The sequence below is a fragment of the Chelonia mydas genome, chromosome 2 (genome assembly GCF_015237465.2).
Source record: "Chelonia mydas isolate rCheMyd1 chromosome 2, rCheMyd1.pri.v2, whole genome shotgun sequence".
Classification (NCBI taxonomy): domain Eukaryota; kingdom Metazoa; phylum Chordata; order Testudines; family Cheloniidae; genus Chelonia; species Chelonia mydas.
This window is the reverse complement of record NC_057850.1, coordinates 250,243,921-250,259,572: the sequence shown is the minus strand read 5'-3', so window position 1 is coordinate 250,259,572 and position 15,652 is coordinate 250,243,921. Positions and strand designations below refer to the sequence as shown.

At 45.9% G+C, this 15,652-nt stretch overlaps 1 protein-coding gene across 1 annotated transcript in view; it reads right to left on the bottom strand.

Annotated features, from left to right (window-relative positions):
• PLCD1 (phospholipase C delta 1) overlaps window positions 1-14,866 on the bottom strand; it is an 80,538-nt gene extending 65,672 nt beyond the window's left edge. The window contains exons 1-2 of the mRNA XM_037891175.2: window positions 14,375-14,866; window positions 5,269-5,433 (exon numbers count right to left, since the gene is read on the bottom strand). Coding sequence (XP_037747103.1) covers window positions 5,269-5,433; window positions 14,375-14,474 — 265 coding nt within the window. The 5' untranslated portion in view covers window positions 14,475-14,866. The remainder of the gene's footprint in view (window positions 1-5,268; window positions 5,434-14,374) is intronic.
• Window positions 14,867-15,652: the final 786 nt, after the last annotated feature.

The window sequence follows — 15,652 nt, the reverse complement described above, 5'->3', positions numbered from 1 at the left end:
CACCAGAGCTCCTTTCCAGTGAGATTTTGTAGTGAACGAGCAGGAGAGGAGTTCTGGAGCCACACCGCCTTCAGGCTGTGAGCCAGCTCTCGTGGGCCTAGCAGCACCAGGCTGGGGCAGTGCCGGGACAAGTCCAAGAGAAACTCAGTGTGCTGCAGGAAGTGGTGCTGGGCTGGGCCAGCACTAAACTGATGCCTCATTATGGCGCTAGGCCTAGGATCGACAGAGAGAAGGGAGACATAAAAGCCGAGGTCGTGGCCATTTAGGGCCTGATCCCGCTACCACTGAAATCAGAGGCAAAATTCAGGGAGAGCAGTGTCAGGCCCCATGAACACTTTAAGAAAAGCATAAGGACTAGTCCCAGGGATCTTCCCAAATCCTGATGTGGATCCAGGGCCCAGATTCTCAAAGGGACTTAGGCGCCTAACTTCCATTGAAATCAACGAGAGTTAGGAGCCTGAATATGTTTGAAGATCTGGGCCCAACTTTCTAAATTCCTGCTGTACCTTGGACTGGATAGGATATTCCCCTTCACTTCTCGTCCTAGATGGCTGAGTACAGTGTTTCAATGTGCTATGAAACATACACTGTGTGTCAAAATATCTGAGTAGCAGCTGACTACAGACGATTAACAACATTCAGGATTTTCACTCCTGCTCCCATCTCTCTCCCATGAGAGCTCTCACTGGTCACATGTCTGTATGAATTTACTAGGCCTCTGTGGTTTTGACTTTTACGATTGCTGTTACAGAAACGAATGAGAGGGTGATTGCAATGTAATCATTCCAGCTTAAAAGCAAAAACAGGTGAACCAGAATGCCTGGCAGTGCAAAAGGGCTTGGGCATTACGGGCCACATTTTCACCCACAATTAGGGCCAGTTTTTCAAAGGCGCTTGGCACTAGTCAGCTCCCATTGCAACACTCATGACCAGGTTTCCAAAAGAGCCAAGCATCCAATGTGCACCCAATGTACTATGCTCCTTGGAACATCTGGTCCTGTAGGCCTCACTGAACCACGCCAGAATCACAAAAATCCATGGGCTCCTGTACTAGCTGGCTCCACAGGGAGGGCAGATTAGATCCAAGATGAGTTCTGTAAACAGAGACATCAGTCTCCCAGGATGTCAAGCCAGAATCTTTCAAGTGCCCATAATTCACAACTATTTTAAATGTATAATCAGAACATTTAAAATATAAAAGACCATAAGGTCCTTGGTCGATAACAAGTGTTTGGTTTGAAATCCAATATTATTCTTCGTGACCAGGAGGAGCAATTATAACCCACTGATGTGTGTTACAGATCCCCCACTGTGCCTGACCCACATAGAGGATGTGAGTCTGTTACAGCCCTCAGCTACAGCTTGGCTTTGCAGCTCAAGCTGTCGAGACTCACGTTGTTCACCATTGGTGGCCAGCACACAATGGCTTAAAACAAAATTATTTCTGTGTGACTATACATCCATTAGACACTCTAGCAGGAAATCTCTCAAATCAGAAATACAACCTGTGCCCTCCTGAGAGGTTATTGTGCTGCGGTTCCTCTATCTCACTCTGCTTAGCTATGCTCAAACTTCACAGCTTTCACATGATTGATTCTTTTTTCCGCTTGGAAAATGGAGTCTGCTTGTATGGATGCTAATCCTGGGATTTTATAGAGGTCCCAAACTAAAATCCAGAGTAACAGTCAACTAAAAGCAAAATGTCAAGCACTTGACATAACATGTTTACCCTTGTGTTCCTTGTTAGCTTTCTATGTTCCATTATGTTATATTTTAAACGATGACCCTATTACGCACTTCCTTGCTGTTGAATGCTTACCAATACAAGACCAGGAAAAGAAGACCGCTGTAGCACAATGCCTGGTACAGGTAAACTACACCAGCTAAGTGTAATCCACTATATTCCCAGGGCCTTAAAACTAAAGCCAGTTTATGCTGTGATCAGGAAAATGTACATTGATATGCTTGTGCAAGCCCAGATGCACACAGATGGTTAATCAACCTCAAACCATTACCAGCTCTAACCCAGCTAGCACCACGAGGTAATCATTCGGAACCCACTGGGATGGAATGCGAACGCTGAACACAAAGACGGAACTGGGCTTCTGGTTATGGCTCCAGACTGGAATTCCGGAATTCTCAGTCCAGATCCCAGCTCTGCTGCAAACTTCCAGTATGATTTTGGGCAAGCCACTGAATCTGTCTGTGCCTGAGCTCTCCCTTGCCGTGTCTATTTAAGCTCCTTGGGGCAAGGACATCTCTTACTAAATGTATGTACAGCACTGTAGCGGGGCAGTTACCCTGCTCCTGGGGAAAAAGGTAGGCTGACTGGGGAAGCGGCCACAGCTGGCCCTGATATAAGGGCTAAAGGGAGGAGCTGGGTTAGTCTCACTCCAGCTTGGAGTACGAAGGACCTGGCTGCCTGGGAGCACAGGGTACCTGAAGCAGAGCAGTGCTAGGGAGCTCCAGCTGGGCAACTCCCCAGGCTGGGGCCTTGTTAAAGGCCTAAGGAGGTACTGGGGCTGCAGAGGTGAAGCCCAGGGACAGGCAGAGGTAGCTGATCCAACCCCCTTGCCAATGATGAGTGGCCACTACAGACTGCAGTTTGCCCCGGAGAAAGGGGGCTAGATGATGACTGGCAGTAGCCACTGAGGCAAGGTGGGCATAGAGGAAGGGGGTTCCCCTGGGAAGGGAGACCCAGAGTGTGGGGGCACTGCTGTGGGGCAGCACCCCAAGGTAAGGGGCACTGGGGTCTGGGAGGGACCCGGGGGCCTGAGGAAGGAGAGACACTAGCCAACAGGAGGCGCTCTGAGTGCTGGAATCAAGCTAAGTCCCAGATGACCAGCAGGAGGCACTGCAGTGGTGAGTCAGCAATCTGCTACAAACACCTAGTATATGGGGATCTGATCTAGAGAGACCCACTGAGATGTTACCTGAATATATCATATAATATTGTGGATAGTTTGGTAATCTGTGTCATGTGTCCAGATATTATGGTGGTGGCTTACAACATTAAAGAAACTAAACACAAGTAATTCAATAGATCAAATTATAATACAGTTCCCTAAAACCCTTAAAAGGCCAGTGCATTCAGGGCCTCAGCAAGCCTGGAGAATACTCACACACATTACATTTGCCATTTCCTTTTTCCTGTTTGAATGGTGTGCTATTTTAATTCACACCCTTGTTTGTTTTCAAAGTAGACGTTATCTGGGCAAGGACTTTGATAGTTACTTTCATTCGCGTCCATAACCTATACAGAATGGGACTTAACTGGAGAGACAGAGAGTTAGCTAGGGCCTTTATTATTATTTCAATTACAGTGGTGGTTGGAAGCTTCCATTGAGTTTGGGGCCCTGTTATGCTAGACACTGTGCAAACACCTAATGAGACAGTTCCTATTCTGAAGCGTTTACAGCATAAACAGGGTAGGAGAGGAAATATTATAATCCCCCATTACAGATGGGAATGGAAGCACAGAGAGATTGAGATACACACAAGGAGTCTCTGGCAGAGCCAGGAATTGAAGCTAGATTGCTTGAGTCCTAATCCAGTTCTTAAACAAGACCACCCTTCCTCTCCAGACCCCAGTCCTATCTGAACCCTCACTCAGGTGCGTAGCCCTTACCCCGGGTGTAATCCCAGACACTGCTCACAGGAGTAAGAACTACTCACCTGAGTTTGAAGGTCTGGGCCCTTAGCTTGGTTAGTTTCAACTGTAACAGTCAAACGTTCTACAAACAATCTGGGCAATGTGACCTTGCACTGCCACACACTATAAATCTATATTTAGTATTATTCCCCCAGCAGCTTATAAAACAAAGATCCGTGCAGGAGAATTGTATCAGACAAACCCATGGCCAGCTGAGAAGGAGAGCAAAAAAAAAACAAAAAACAAATTGCCGGGTGAGCCAGTAAACGCACATGCCTGATGCACTCCCCCAAGCACAGGCATGCGAGCTTACAGCTGTTAACAACCAGCCACCTTTTTCCCCACCCAGCCTCTGCCAGGGCTCGTCACCCTCACTTGTTACAGCATGAAGTAGTTCAGGATCTCTGGTCACCCTCAGGTGTGTGTTCTGAGCGGTGAAGCCCAGACTGGCCCATGACCTGACAAACTCAGAGTTTCTCTCTCTCCACTATGGCCTTTCTAGCCACATTTGTCCCCACGCAGTGGAGCTCTTGCAATTCAGGCCCCTGGGCATGTGGCAGATGTTAGAGTGGAGGCGGAGGGCAACCGTTTGAGCCTCTTCCTTATAGGCTCAAAGTCCAGGAGGACATTTATTATCTGTGGGCAGAAGATTACTTAGATTGTAAACTCTGGCGGGCAGGGACTGTCTTTTGTTCTATGTTGGTGTAGCTCCTAGCACAATGGGGTCTGGGCCTCATAGGCGCTACAGTTATACAAATAATGAATAACGATGTCGGCAGGGTGATTGTGACACAGCTGGGTTTTCCCTGCACTCATTCAATACCAATTGTGGTGCTGGGGTGTTTTATTACGGACAATGATGGGCAGGATTCATGTTTCTAAATCAGTCATGAGAACAACTTCACCCTCGCAAAGCCAGAGGAACAACAATGCACACCTGCCACCTGCCCTTTCCCTTTGATCCCTGCAGCTCTCCCTTTCGTTCTGGGGCCTGACTCTGAGCCAGCAGCTCCCACTATCTCCTCTGCCCCTCGCTCTGCTTTCCCATGGAGATGCTGCAATTCTCAACAGCTGCAGTAAAAGGGAGCCCCTTCAGTTTTGTGCTGGGTTTTCCCTTGTCTGTGTGTGTGTGACCCGGTCCATACCCAGAAGTATCTCTGCCTGTCCTCACTGGCTGCAGCCTTTGCTTGCTTAGGTGGGCTTGGTGTAGGTGGAGGGGCTGCAGCCCGGTCTCATTCTGAAACAGTTGTTTTACACCACTCTGGGAGCATACAGCAACCATCAACAGCCCACAAAGGCCTAAGGGAGAATTCCTACACTGGCCTGCCTCACAAGCACAGGGCAGTACTGGAGGACACAAGCAGCCCTCAGAGCTGCCTAGGTTATGCCAGGGGCCATTTCAGCCCCTCAAGTAGCCTTGAATCCAGAAGGCATAAAGTTGGCTTAAAGACACCAGGAGTCTGAGCACTGGATCAGACTCACTGACTGTACGTGGAATGCCTACTTCCTGCTTTTACTTTCCTGTCTCCTGGGCCTACACTCCCAACCAATCACCTCTCCAGACACCGTACCGCTGGACATTATGCTGCCCCTAGGATAAGGGGACGGTCACTTACAGAGCTGTGATTCCGGAGACCTCAACATCTTTTTGGATTCCTGCCATATGGTTTTGCAGTCTTCCTGGAGCTTGTAAAACCTCTCCTTTCTCCAAGAGCTGGACTTCACTTTCAGCAGCTGGCTCCCCTTGAGGAGGAATAACAGATCCTTGTCATCTTGCAGGCCTGCACAGAAGAGCATTAGCATTAGTATAATAATTAGTGTCTATTTATACAGACCTTTCCATCCAGCAGAGTCCCCCAGTCATATACATACACCAATGAAATGCAGCCAGCTCTGGGCTGGACACCAGAGGGTAATTAGCACAATGTAGAGGGAGAGAGAATTTTGCCAAACACTGGGGCAAACTCCTCCCTTACAAAACAAAAATCTCCAGGATCTTTTTTTCTTTCCCAGACAGAGAGACTGGACCCTTGCTTTTATGGTCTTGTCCAAAAGATCACCATATAGTAAACCCCGTGATACACAAATTATGCTCTTCATAAGAGCTGTGTTAATGCAGTTTAGATCTTAAAAAGCCAGTGATTAGCAACCAAACAGGGGAGGTACTGGGATCCACTAGTATAGAAGCGGAAGTAGGGTCTTGTGGTTCAGGCACAGACCTGAGACTCTGGAGATTTATGTTCAAAACGCCACTCTGCCACTCTTCCTGTGTGAACTTGGGCAACTCACTTAATCTCTCTGCGCCTCAACTCCCCTGCTATGCAATGGGGATGATAGCATTGTTGTCCCTCATGTGGTGGTGTGAAAATCAATACAGTAGAACCTCAGAGTTACAAACTGACAGGTCAACCACACACTTCATTTTGAACTGCAAATCCTCAATCAGGCAGGAGCAGAAACCAAAAAAATAAAAAAATAAAAATACAGTACGGTACTGCGTTAAACGTAAACTACTAAAAAAAAAGGGGGAAAGGTTTAAAAAAAAAAAAAGATTTAACAAGGTAGGAAACTGTTTCTGTGCTTGTTTCATTTACATTAAGATGACTAAAAGCAGCATTTTTCTTCTGCATAGTAAAGTTTCAAAGCTATATTAAGTCAATGTTCAGTTATAAACTTTTGAAAGAACAACCATAACGCTTTGTTCAGTTACGAACACTTCAGAATTACGAACAACCTCCACTCCCGAACTGTTTGTAACTCTGAGGTTCTACTTAAGGCTGTCGATTCATCACAGTTAATTCATGCGATTTAACTCAAAAAAATTAATCATGATTAAAAAAATTAATCACGATTAAACACAGTTTTAATCGCACTGTTAAACAATAGAACACCGATTGAAATTTATTAAATATTTTGGATGTTTTCTACATTTTCAGCTATATTGATTTCAATTACAACACAGAATACAGAGTATACAGTGCTCACTTTATATTATTTTTATTACAATTATTTGCACTGTAAAAATGACAAAATAAATAGTATTTTTCAGTTTACCTCATACAAGTACCATACGGCAATCTCTTTATCATGAAAGCACAACTTACAAATGTAGATTTTTGTTTTGTTTTGTTACATAACTGCACTCAGAAAAAAAATTTTTAAACTTTAGAGCCTGAACTCCTTGGGGGAGAATTGTATGTCCCCTGCTCTGTGTTTTACCCGCATTCTGCCATGTATTTCATGTTATAGCCATCTTGGATGATGACCCAGCATGTTGTTCGTTTTAAGAACATTTTCATTGCAGATTTCACAAAACGCAAAGAAGGTACCAATGTAAGATTTCTAAAGATAGCTACAGCACTCAACCCAAGATTTAAGAATCTGAAGTGCCTTCCAAAATCTGATCGGGACAGGGTGTGGAGTATGCTTTCAGAAGTCTTAAAAGAGCAACACTCCGATGTGGAAACTACAGAACCCGAACCATCAAAAAGAAAATCAACCTTCTGCTGGTGGCATCTGACTCCGATGATGAAAATTAACATGCACTGGTCTGCACTGCTTTGGATCGTTATTGAGCAGAACCCATCATCAGCATGGACGCATGTCCTCTGGAATGGTGGCTGAAGCTTGAGGGACATATCAATCTTTAACCCATCTGGCATGTAAATATCTTGCAACGCTAGCTACAACAGTACCATGCGAACGTCTGCTCTCTTTCCAGGTGACATTATAAATAATAAGAGGCAGCATTATCTCCTGCAAATGTAAACAAACTTGTTTGTCTGAGCGACTGGCTGAAGAAGAAGTACGACTGAGTGGACTTGTAGGCTCTAAAGTTTTACATTTTTTTTTATTTTTGAATGCAGTTATTTTTTATACATAGTTCTACGTTTGTAAGTTCAACTTGCATGGTAAAGAGATTGCACTACAGTATTAAGAGAATTGAAAAATACTATTTTATTTTTACAGTGAAAATATTAAAAAATATAAAGTGAGCACTGTACACTTTGTATTCTGTGTTGTAATTGAAATCAATATATTGGAAAATGTGGAAAACATCAAAAATATTTATATAAATAGCATTCTATTATTGTTTAACAGTGCAATCAATCGCAATTAACTTTTTTAATCGCTTTACAGCCCTACTTCTACTGTACAATGAAGACTATGACATATTGAGATATTATAGTAATGGACAGCCACATTCATATGAAGATTGAGCAGGAAACACTCTGTCTTTGTTTGTGCAGTGCCTAGCACAGTGGAGCCCCGATTGTGGTTGGGACACCTAGTGAACATTGTAAATGAAAGTCATAATAATCTGAACCTGGGGTTCCGGAGACAGTAGAAATTCTCAACTTAATGCTTTGACCACTAAGCTATTTCCTTTGGGGGAAACCAGATGGCAGAACATTATAATGAACAATATGGAGCATGTGCTGGGAAGAACATAGGAATGGGAGATGATGACAATAACGTCTTACTTCTCCAGACACAGTATGTGTCAGTTTTGAGTTATCATGCACACCTCTTGCCCTATATAAAAAGCCACATTCCAGAGCTGGTTAAACACCACCTGACTCCTTGGCACTAGTAAAATGCACCCCATTAAGTGGAATTTTTGCCATCATCTTCCTGATTAAGCAGCACACATTGGTATTCACAGTCATCAGGATAATTCAGTTCCCTAGGACACTTCCCAGTGTTACATAATGCAGCATAAAGGTCATTCCTGCAGTGTGATTCATAACAGATAAAAGGAATTTGAGCTGGGCTAGGGGATAGTAATGTGATTATTGTGCAGATTTCCACTGTGTCATTAATTTCATTCCTGCTTTAAACATACAGCTGATGTGAGCCGCTACCATCTGGAAGGGGCTGGTAACAGGCTACTTAAGCACCATTTCAGGCATGAAAATCCACAGCTGATTAGTACACAGTTTGTCTGCACCTAAGAACCTCCTGTGACACATCAACAGCAAACACCTGACGGGTCAGACAGGAAACCTAACTAGGCTTAGCTATGACTGAAGGAGGTATAACAGCATCATACTTAGAGCTGAAATGTGTCTTTAAGCTACAGGCTGAGCTGGTGATAGGGGGAGGAACAGCTGATCACCTGAGTCAGTGTTGCCAACCCCAAACATTCAGAGTTTATGAGCCAGCCCCCAAAACTGGTGTGGCCAGCTTGAGACAGCTGTCTTTTTTGTTCTGTGTTTGTAGAGCTACTAGCACAGGGGCGCCCTGGTCCAGCACTGGGACTCGTACGTGTCATGGTAATACAAATAATATATAATAACAACAACAACAGCAGGGCCAGGAGCATGCGGACAACTGCACCGGCGTATGCTCGTAGGCTAGAGAAGAGGCAGAAAGACTGTGCTGTAGTGGATCAGACCAAAGGTAACATTTTAGGTTGCTAAGCACAGCCCGAAATCTCGGTAAAAATAACTCTGGATTTTGGGATTTCAAGTACCTTCCTAGCAAGGCTTGCACAACACCTTACAAACATTAAGTAACTAACCTCACCACACTCTGTGAAATGAGTGAGTATTATCATAGCCACTTTACACAGAAACTCAGGCCTTGAGACGTTAACGCGCAACTTGTCCAATATCACCCTGGGAGTTTATAGCAAAGTGGGAACACAATCCAGGAGCCCTGGGCCTTAATCTCTCCTGGATCCCACCAAGTCATTGCTCGGGGATCTCCCCCAGGGCACAGCACCTGAACGCTTCCTCCATCCACCTCTGCCATGTTGCCTGAAGTCTGCTGTCTTTCCACAGGGCAACACTCTCCAGGCGTTTTCCTTGTAATACATTTCACCAGCACTAGATTACTTTAAAGAAGCCGAGAAGTAGGCCTAGATCCTCAGGCTGGCTCAAGGAGTCAGAGGCAAAGGGTATTACAGGAGATGAGAAGTGAGATGGAGATCCTGGCAAGGTTATCGAGGTCTCTCTTTCCCCAGCACTGCCTTGGATATTACATTTGTTACACACCTCTCTGTCTGAGAGCACCCCTGGGCCTCTAAGCTTTCTCTCACTGGGTGGTGATCAAAGTTAATTAAACTAGAACCTGATCACCAGGGATCACCGTGATAAAAAAAACCATAAAAATCAGCATTTTTCTGTGATTAAAATGAAACGCTGAACTTTTAAGAATTTCCCAGGCCACGATATATACAGGTATCAGCTGAACACAATGTTTTATTGATATTCAGTTGAACCTCATTTATCCAAGTTCTCCATTAACAGAACCATCAGTCTGACAGTGGCAGGACTCAGGTGGTCAGCCCCAGGTGAGTGGGCTCCAGCTGTCAGCACGGCAAGGGAATGACCGCTTGAGCCCCCCTCCCATCTTAAAATAAGGGATAGAAAGCTCTTTGCCAGTTCTCCTGATCATCCCAATTTTTGATTATCCGATCTGGCTCCGGTCCCAATTAAATCAGATAAATGGGGTTCCACTGTAAATTTAAAGCCATTCAACCACCAGTGGAGGAGGCTGCACGCACTGAATAAGCGTCACTGGTACTTTCGGTAAAATTTAGTTCATAGTTAATAGGTGTTTTTATTTTTTTCACAAAATGTAAAAACTGAAGATTTTCTGTAAAAAAGCAAATTCTGCATTTTTTCATGGGAAACTAATTTCTAGGATACCTGCTGATCACTTCTTCTTCTAGGAAACTCCCACAGGAAAGTTCTGGGTTTGGGGGAGAACATGAGCCTTTCCCCTCAAATCATTCCTGGGTAGGGTTCACTCTACTCATGGAACCAGCAATTGCCGAGATCCCCCAGGCTCGCAGATGGATGAGATTCATGCAGCTCCGGGGCGAATCTACGGAAGCCCAGCTTCAGCCAGGTGGAGGTATTGTGCCTCCACCCCAGCACGGCTCTGGGCCCTGCTTCCAGCCCCACTGCTGCCCCTGTCACTATGAAATGGGTGGGACGGGATTTCACACAGTGGAGAAGATAAGGCAGATCTGAGCATGGAAGGAACTGATCCGTACATGAATGTGTAGTGAGTAACACCCATTAACTGTAACATGTTCCATTACACACATGCACTGTGTTATGCACAACCTTTACATCCTGCTGCCACAATACATTAAACACGGGCATCAATGGGAAAATAATGTCAAGTGCTGACAATATGCTTGGCGCTGTACAAAACCCAGTGGAAGACATGATCCCTGTCCCAAGGAGCTTGAAGACTAAGGGCCTGATCCGACAGCCTAGCGAATACTCCCGCTGCTTCCAGCAGGATCACGGAACACCAAATTGCATGTGAGGACGCAAGTCACTACAGACACACATGACCTGGGTGGCCAGAGAGAGGCTACAGAGCCCTGCATGGTTTGCTAGTAGGCGCATCACAGCTCTTCCAACTAACACTGAGAGGCTGGGCAGAAGACATATGGACTTTAGGAGGAATCTGAACCAAGAAAGCAGTCACCTTGGATGACCTGGGCAGAGGGAGGTTCCAGGGAAAGAGTCTGCAAGGAACAGGATGGGAGAGAGCAAGGAGGAAGGGAAGCTAGGAGGAAATGAGAGCAGAGAGGGCAGGACCAGTGGACAGGGAAACGGCAAGGCTGAGAACTTCAGGAAAGAAAGGGGAAGCTGATAGAGGGGTGTGACTAGCTCCCTTCTCCTGCCCCCCATGGGCACTGGAGGCTGGTATAGGAAGGAGTACTGCAGAAAGGGATCTGGGGGTCATAGTGTATCACAAGCTAAATATGAGTCAACAGCGTAACACTTGCACACAAAAAAGCAAACATCATTTTAGGATGTATTAGCAGGAGTGTTGTAAGCAAAACCCAAGAAGTAATTCTTCTCCTCTACTCTGCGCTGATTAGGCCTCAACTAGAATATTGCGTCCAGTTCTGGGAGCCACATTTCAGGAAAGATATGACAAATTGGAGAAAGTCCAGAGAGGAGCAACAAAAATGATTAAAGGTCTAGAAGACATGACCTATGAGGGAAGATTGGAAAAATTGGGTTTGTTTAGTCTGGAGAGTCCAGACGGGACATAACAGTTTTCAAGTACATAAAAGGTTGTTACAAGGAGGAGGGACAAAACTTATTCTTGTTAATCTCTGATGATAGGACAAGAAGCAATGGGCTTAAATTGCAGCAAGGGAGGCTTAGAGGTTGGACATTAGGAAAAACTTCCTGTCAGGGTGGTTAAGCACTGGAATAAATTGCCTAGTGAGATTGTGGAATCTCCATCACTGGAGGTTTTTAAGAGCAGGTTAAACAAACACCTGTCAGGGATGGTCTAGAATGACTGATAACGTTTACTCTGGTCTTGAGTGCAGGGGACTGGCTAGAAGACCTCTCAAGGTCCCTTCCAGTCCTACGCTTTTATGATTCTATATTGACACAGGTCCTTTTGGCTAGAGAATAGTTGTTCAAATCTCAGCCATATCAATAGCGACACAAAGTCCAGAATGAGCTACCCTCTTTCCAAAGTGTGGAAGCACACTGGTATAGATGAGCGGGCACTGTCTGCGGTATAACTGCTCTGGGGATAACTGTGGGTTTTGCTCTCCAGAAGAAGGATGGTCCAGTGGTTAGGGCCCTAGCCTAGGCGTTAGGAGACCTACGTTTGAGTCCCTCTTCCATCACAGACTTCCTATGTAACCTTAGGTACATAGGTGCTGGAGCTGGGGGTGCTCTGGTATCCCCGGGCTTGACATGATTTCCATCATATACAGGGTTTACAGTTTGGTTCAATGGTTCTCAGCACCCCACTATACAAACTGTTCCAGCACCCCTGCTTAGGCAAGTCACGTCACTCTTCTGTGCCTCAGTGCCCCCTCTGTAAAATGGGAATAACAGTCCCTCCCTACCCCACAGGGATGCCACAAAGATAAATACATCAGAAACTGTGAGGTCCTCAGATATTATGGTAATAGATCCCAGATAAATACCAGAGAGAGACAGCAATGCCAATGGGACAGCACTCCTAGGCATTTATTTGAACTACTTTCTATAAACAAATCTTTTCTTAGCAGGCTCTTAATCTCAGACTTGATTTTCCCATTGACAAGATTTTCTTGTCTAATATCCTGTTTGGAGCTAATGGGATTTGCTTTGAATATCTACTTTCTGCATCAATGGGAGATCCATCCACTGTGTCTTCAGAAGTTTTTGCATGAAAGAAACCACAGTGACAATACACACCAGTTTTATTACCACGTTATTTAAAGATCCTGCGAACACTACAGAGTATGCTAAGGACATTTCTTTCCAGTTATATGATAATAACAGAACTTAAATTGGGAAAATAGTAGGCATACTTCGCATTGAGGGCCTTTACCAAGCCCTCCACACTGGTCGATTTCCACCTTAGGTCCTAACCCTGCAAAGATTAGGCTGCAGGACTGGGGCCTTACTTAGTTAGCGGCCTCTGCATTATACAAAATATATTTTGACCCTCAAATTATCCACATATCTTTGTATGGGTCAAAAGAAAACTTTTTAAATCTCCCTAAATATGGTTTCAGAAAGGCAGCCACCTTCCGATATAGTTGGGGATTGGTCCTGCTTTGAGCAGGGGGTTGGACTAGATGACTTCCTGAGGTCCCTTCCAACCCCGTGATTCTATTCCCCTCTCCCCAGTAAATAGCAACCACATAATCCTGGGCTATTTAATGTACAATATTTAGAGTGAAATGTGTCATATTTAATAATGGTAAAATAGTCCCCCGACAACATACAATACTACAGAGTAGATGAGCCTTCACAAACAAAGTCCCTGACCAGGAAGGATTACAATTTAAAGACCCTAAAAATGACACCCTTTATAACCCCAACACATGATCGGTCCCAACCTTACAGTGAAAATTTCAGTGATGGCGCTGAAATAGAGACCCAGAAGACAGAGGCACTCATGAGATGTGTACATGAGACTGTAACAATAGGCATCTCCATATCGTCTACAGATGAGTAAGATTTATATGCTTTGACACTATTTTAAATTTCAACTACTGTAACACACCCACACCCTGTGTCTACTATCTGCTGTAGCTGAGATCTAATGGTGTTAGTTTAAAAAAGCAAACAGGTCTTTTGGATAAAATTCAGAGCAATGCTGCAGTAAAGTCTGAAACTCCTCCAACTTCCACCAGCACCCTTGTAGCCAGGGTATATCTGCTGAGAGGAAAGACGCTAAGACCAAAATCATCCCTGGTGTAAATTCACACAACATTAATCAGTGATCGGTGAATAATGCAGAGGTTAGGAAACTTCCTCTGAATTTCCTCGGGTTTTTTGTAATCAATCTAATTCAGACCCTTGAATGCAACTTTAGAGTCCCCAGTAATAATAATAAATAATAAGAAAATAATAATAATTAATAATGTAGTCCTGATAAGTACTAAAACCAGAGTGGAAAATCACTGTGCCCTATACATCCACCGTACAGCCATCAGCAGCTCAGTTATATTTCAGCATAAGGGCAACAAGAAGTGATTTCGAAATGGCCTCTTTGCCCAAAAGATCCAATCTTCCTCCATGCCTGAAACCAACCAGCTTGCACATCTGGAGGCCGGTGGTTAGCGAAAAGAAACCTCCGGAGTTTAAAATTAGCTTCGGGGGCTTACTTTTGGGTGGGGTCGAGACCAGTGCCCCTGCCACCGCTAGGAGGAGAGTGCCCAAGACTAGATTTAGACCGGCCGCCAGGAAACCAGCAGCGAGCAATTGGCTCTCACTCGTCCCTTACCCAGCCGGATGCCGTTCTGCCTTGCCACTCTCTTGCTCTGCTCCTGCGAGACGCTGTCCTGGGATTTGCTCTGTTTGGGCTGTCTCCAGAAGCACTGCATGGTCCAGCCTGGGTTTCAGGGGGAGGCACGGGGCTGCTGGAGCGGACTGGGGAGCAGTCAGCCGCCCTCGTCCTGCTCTGATCATCCAAGTCCCCCCCCACAGCCGCCCCACAGATTGTTATTAAACAACGTCCCAAGCTTCAGGAAGCAACAGCGGCAGGAGAGGGAGGAGGCAGGCTGTGGGTGTGGCGCTGGGATGTCTCTCCTCCCGGCTTGCTGGCAGGCAGCAGAGATTGGAGGAGAAGTTACAGCAGCTCCCGGGGTGGCGAAGGGCCAAGTCGCCCCGCAATTAAACTCTTTGCGCGTCACCGCCAGGGGGAATAAAATTCCCAGATGCCCCCCCCCCACCCCCCGCCGCTGCTCGGCTCAGCGGGCTCAGAGAGGCACTGGCCGCAAAGGATGGTTTGGAGCCAGCCTGACAACGTCGACAGCGCGGCTGGTTGTAGGCTAGCAGCCCCTGTGGGTGAAGAGGGGCTAAAGCACATCCTTCAGCGCGGGAAAATAGGGGTAAGAGAGCCCCAGGGCGCTCGTGAACTGGGCATTTTGTGCCGTGGCACCGGATAGCGGGGTGCTGAGAACCACTGAACAAAACTGTAAGCCCTGCATAGGATGGAAAGCACTTCAAGCCAGAGGGTGCTACCCTACCCCCGGCACCCCTGCGTTTGTATCCGTTGTGGTTAATGCACTGGACTGGGCATCTGGGTCCAGGTCCCAGTTCTGCCAAAGATTTCCTGTGTGACCCCAGGCAAGTCACTTACTCTGTGGCTCCGTTCCCCATCTGCAAAACTGGGATAATATTTCCCTTCTCCCGCCCTTTGTCTGTCTTATCTACTTGTACTGGGAGTTCTTTGGGTCACTAGCACAGTGGTCTCCAACCTTTCTGTGGGAATAGCATATTCCTATTGCCAGAAGACACCCCGCCGCTGAAATGCCTCCGAGAAACATTTCGGTGGGCGGCTGTACGGCAGCCGTGCTCGGCGGCCGCATTTCGGCACCGCGGTGTCCTGCGGGTGCACACAACTGCCTCGGCAGGCACCATTGCACCCGCAGGCACCATGTTGGGGGCCCCTGGCCCAGCACAATGGAGCCATGATCTAGCTGGGGCCTCTAAAGACTACTGAAATATAAGTCATAAGACAAGCTCCAAAAGAGCAGAGCATCTTTCTTTTCTAAATCCT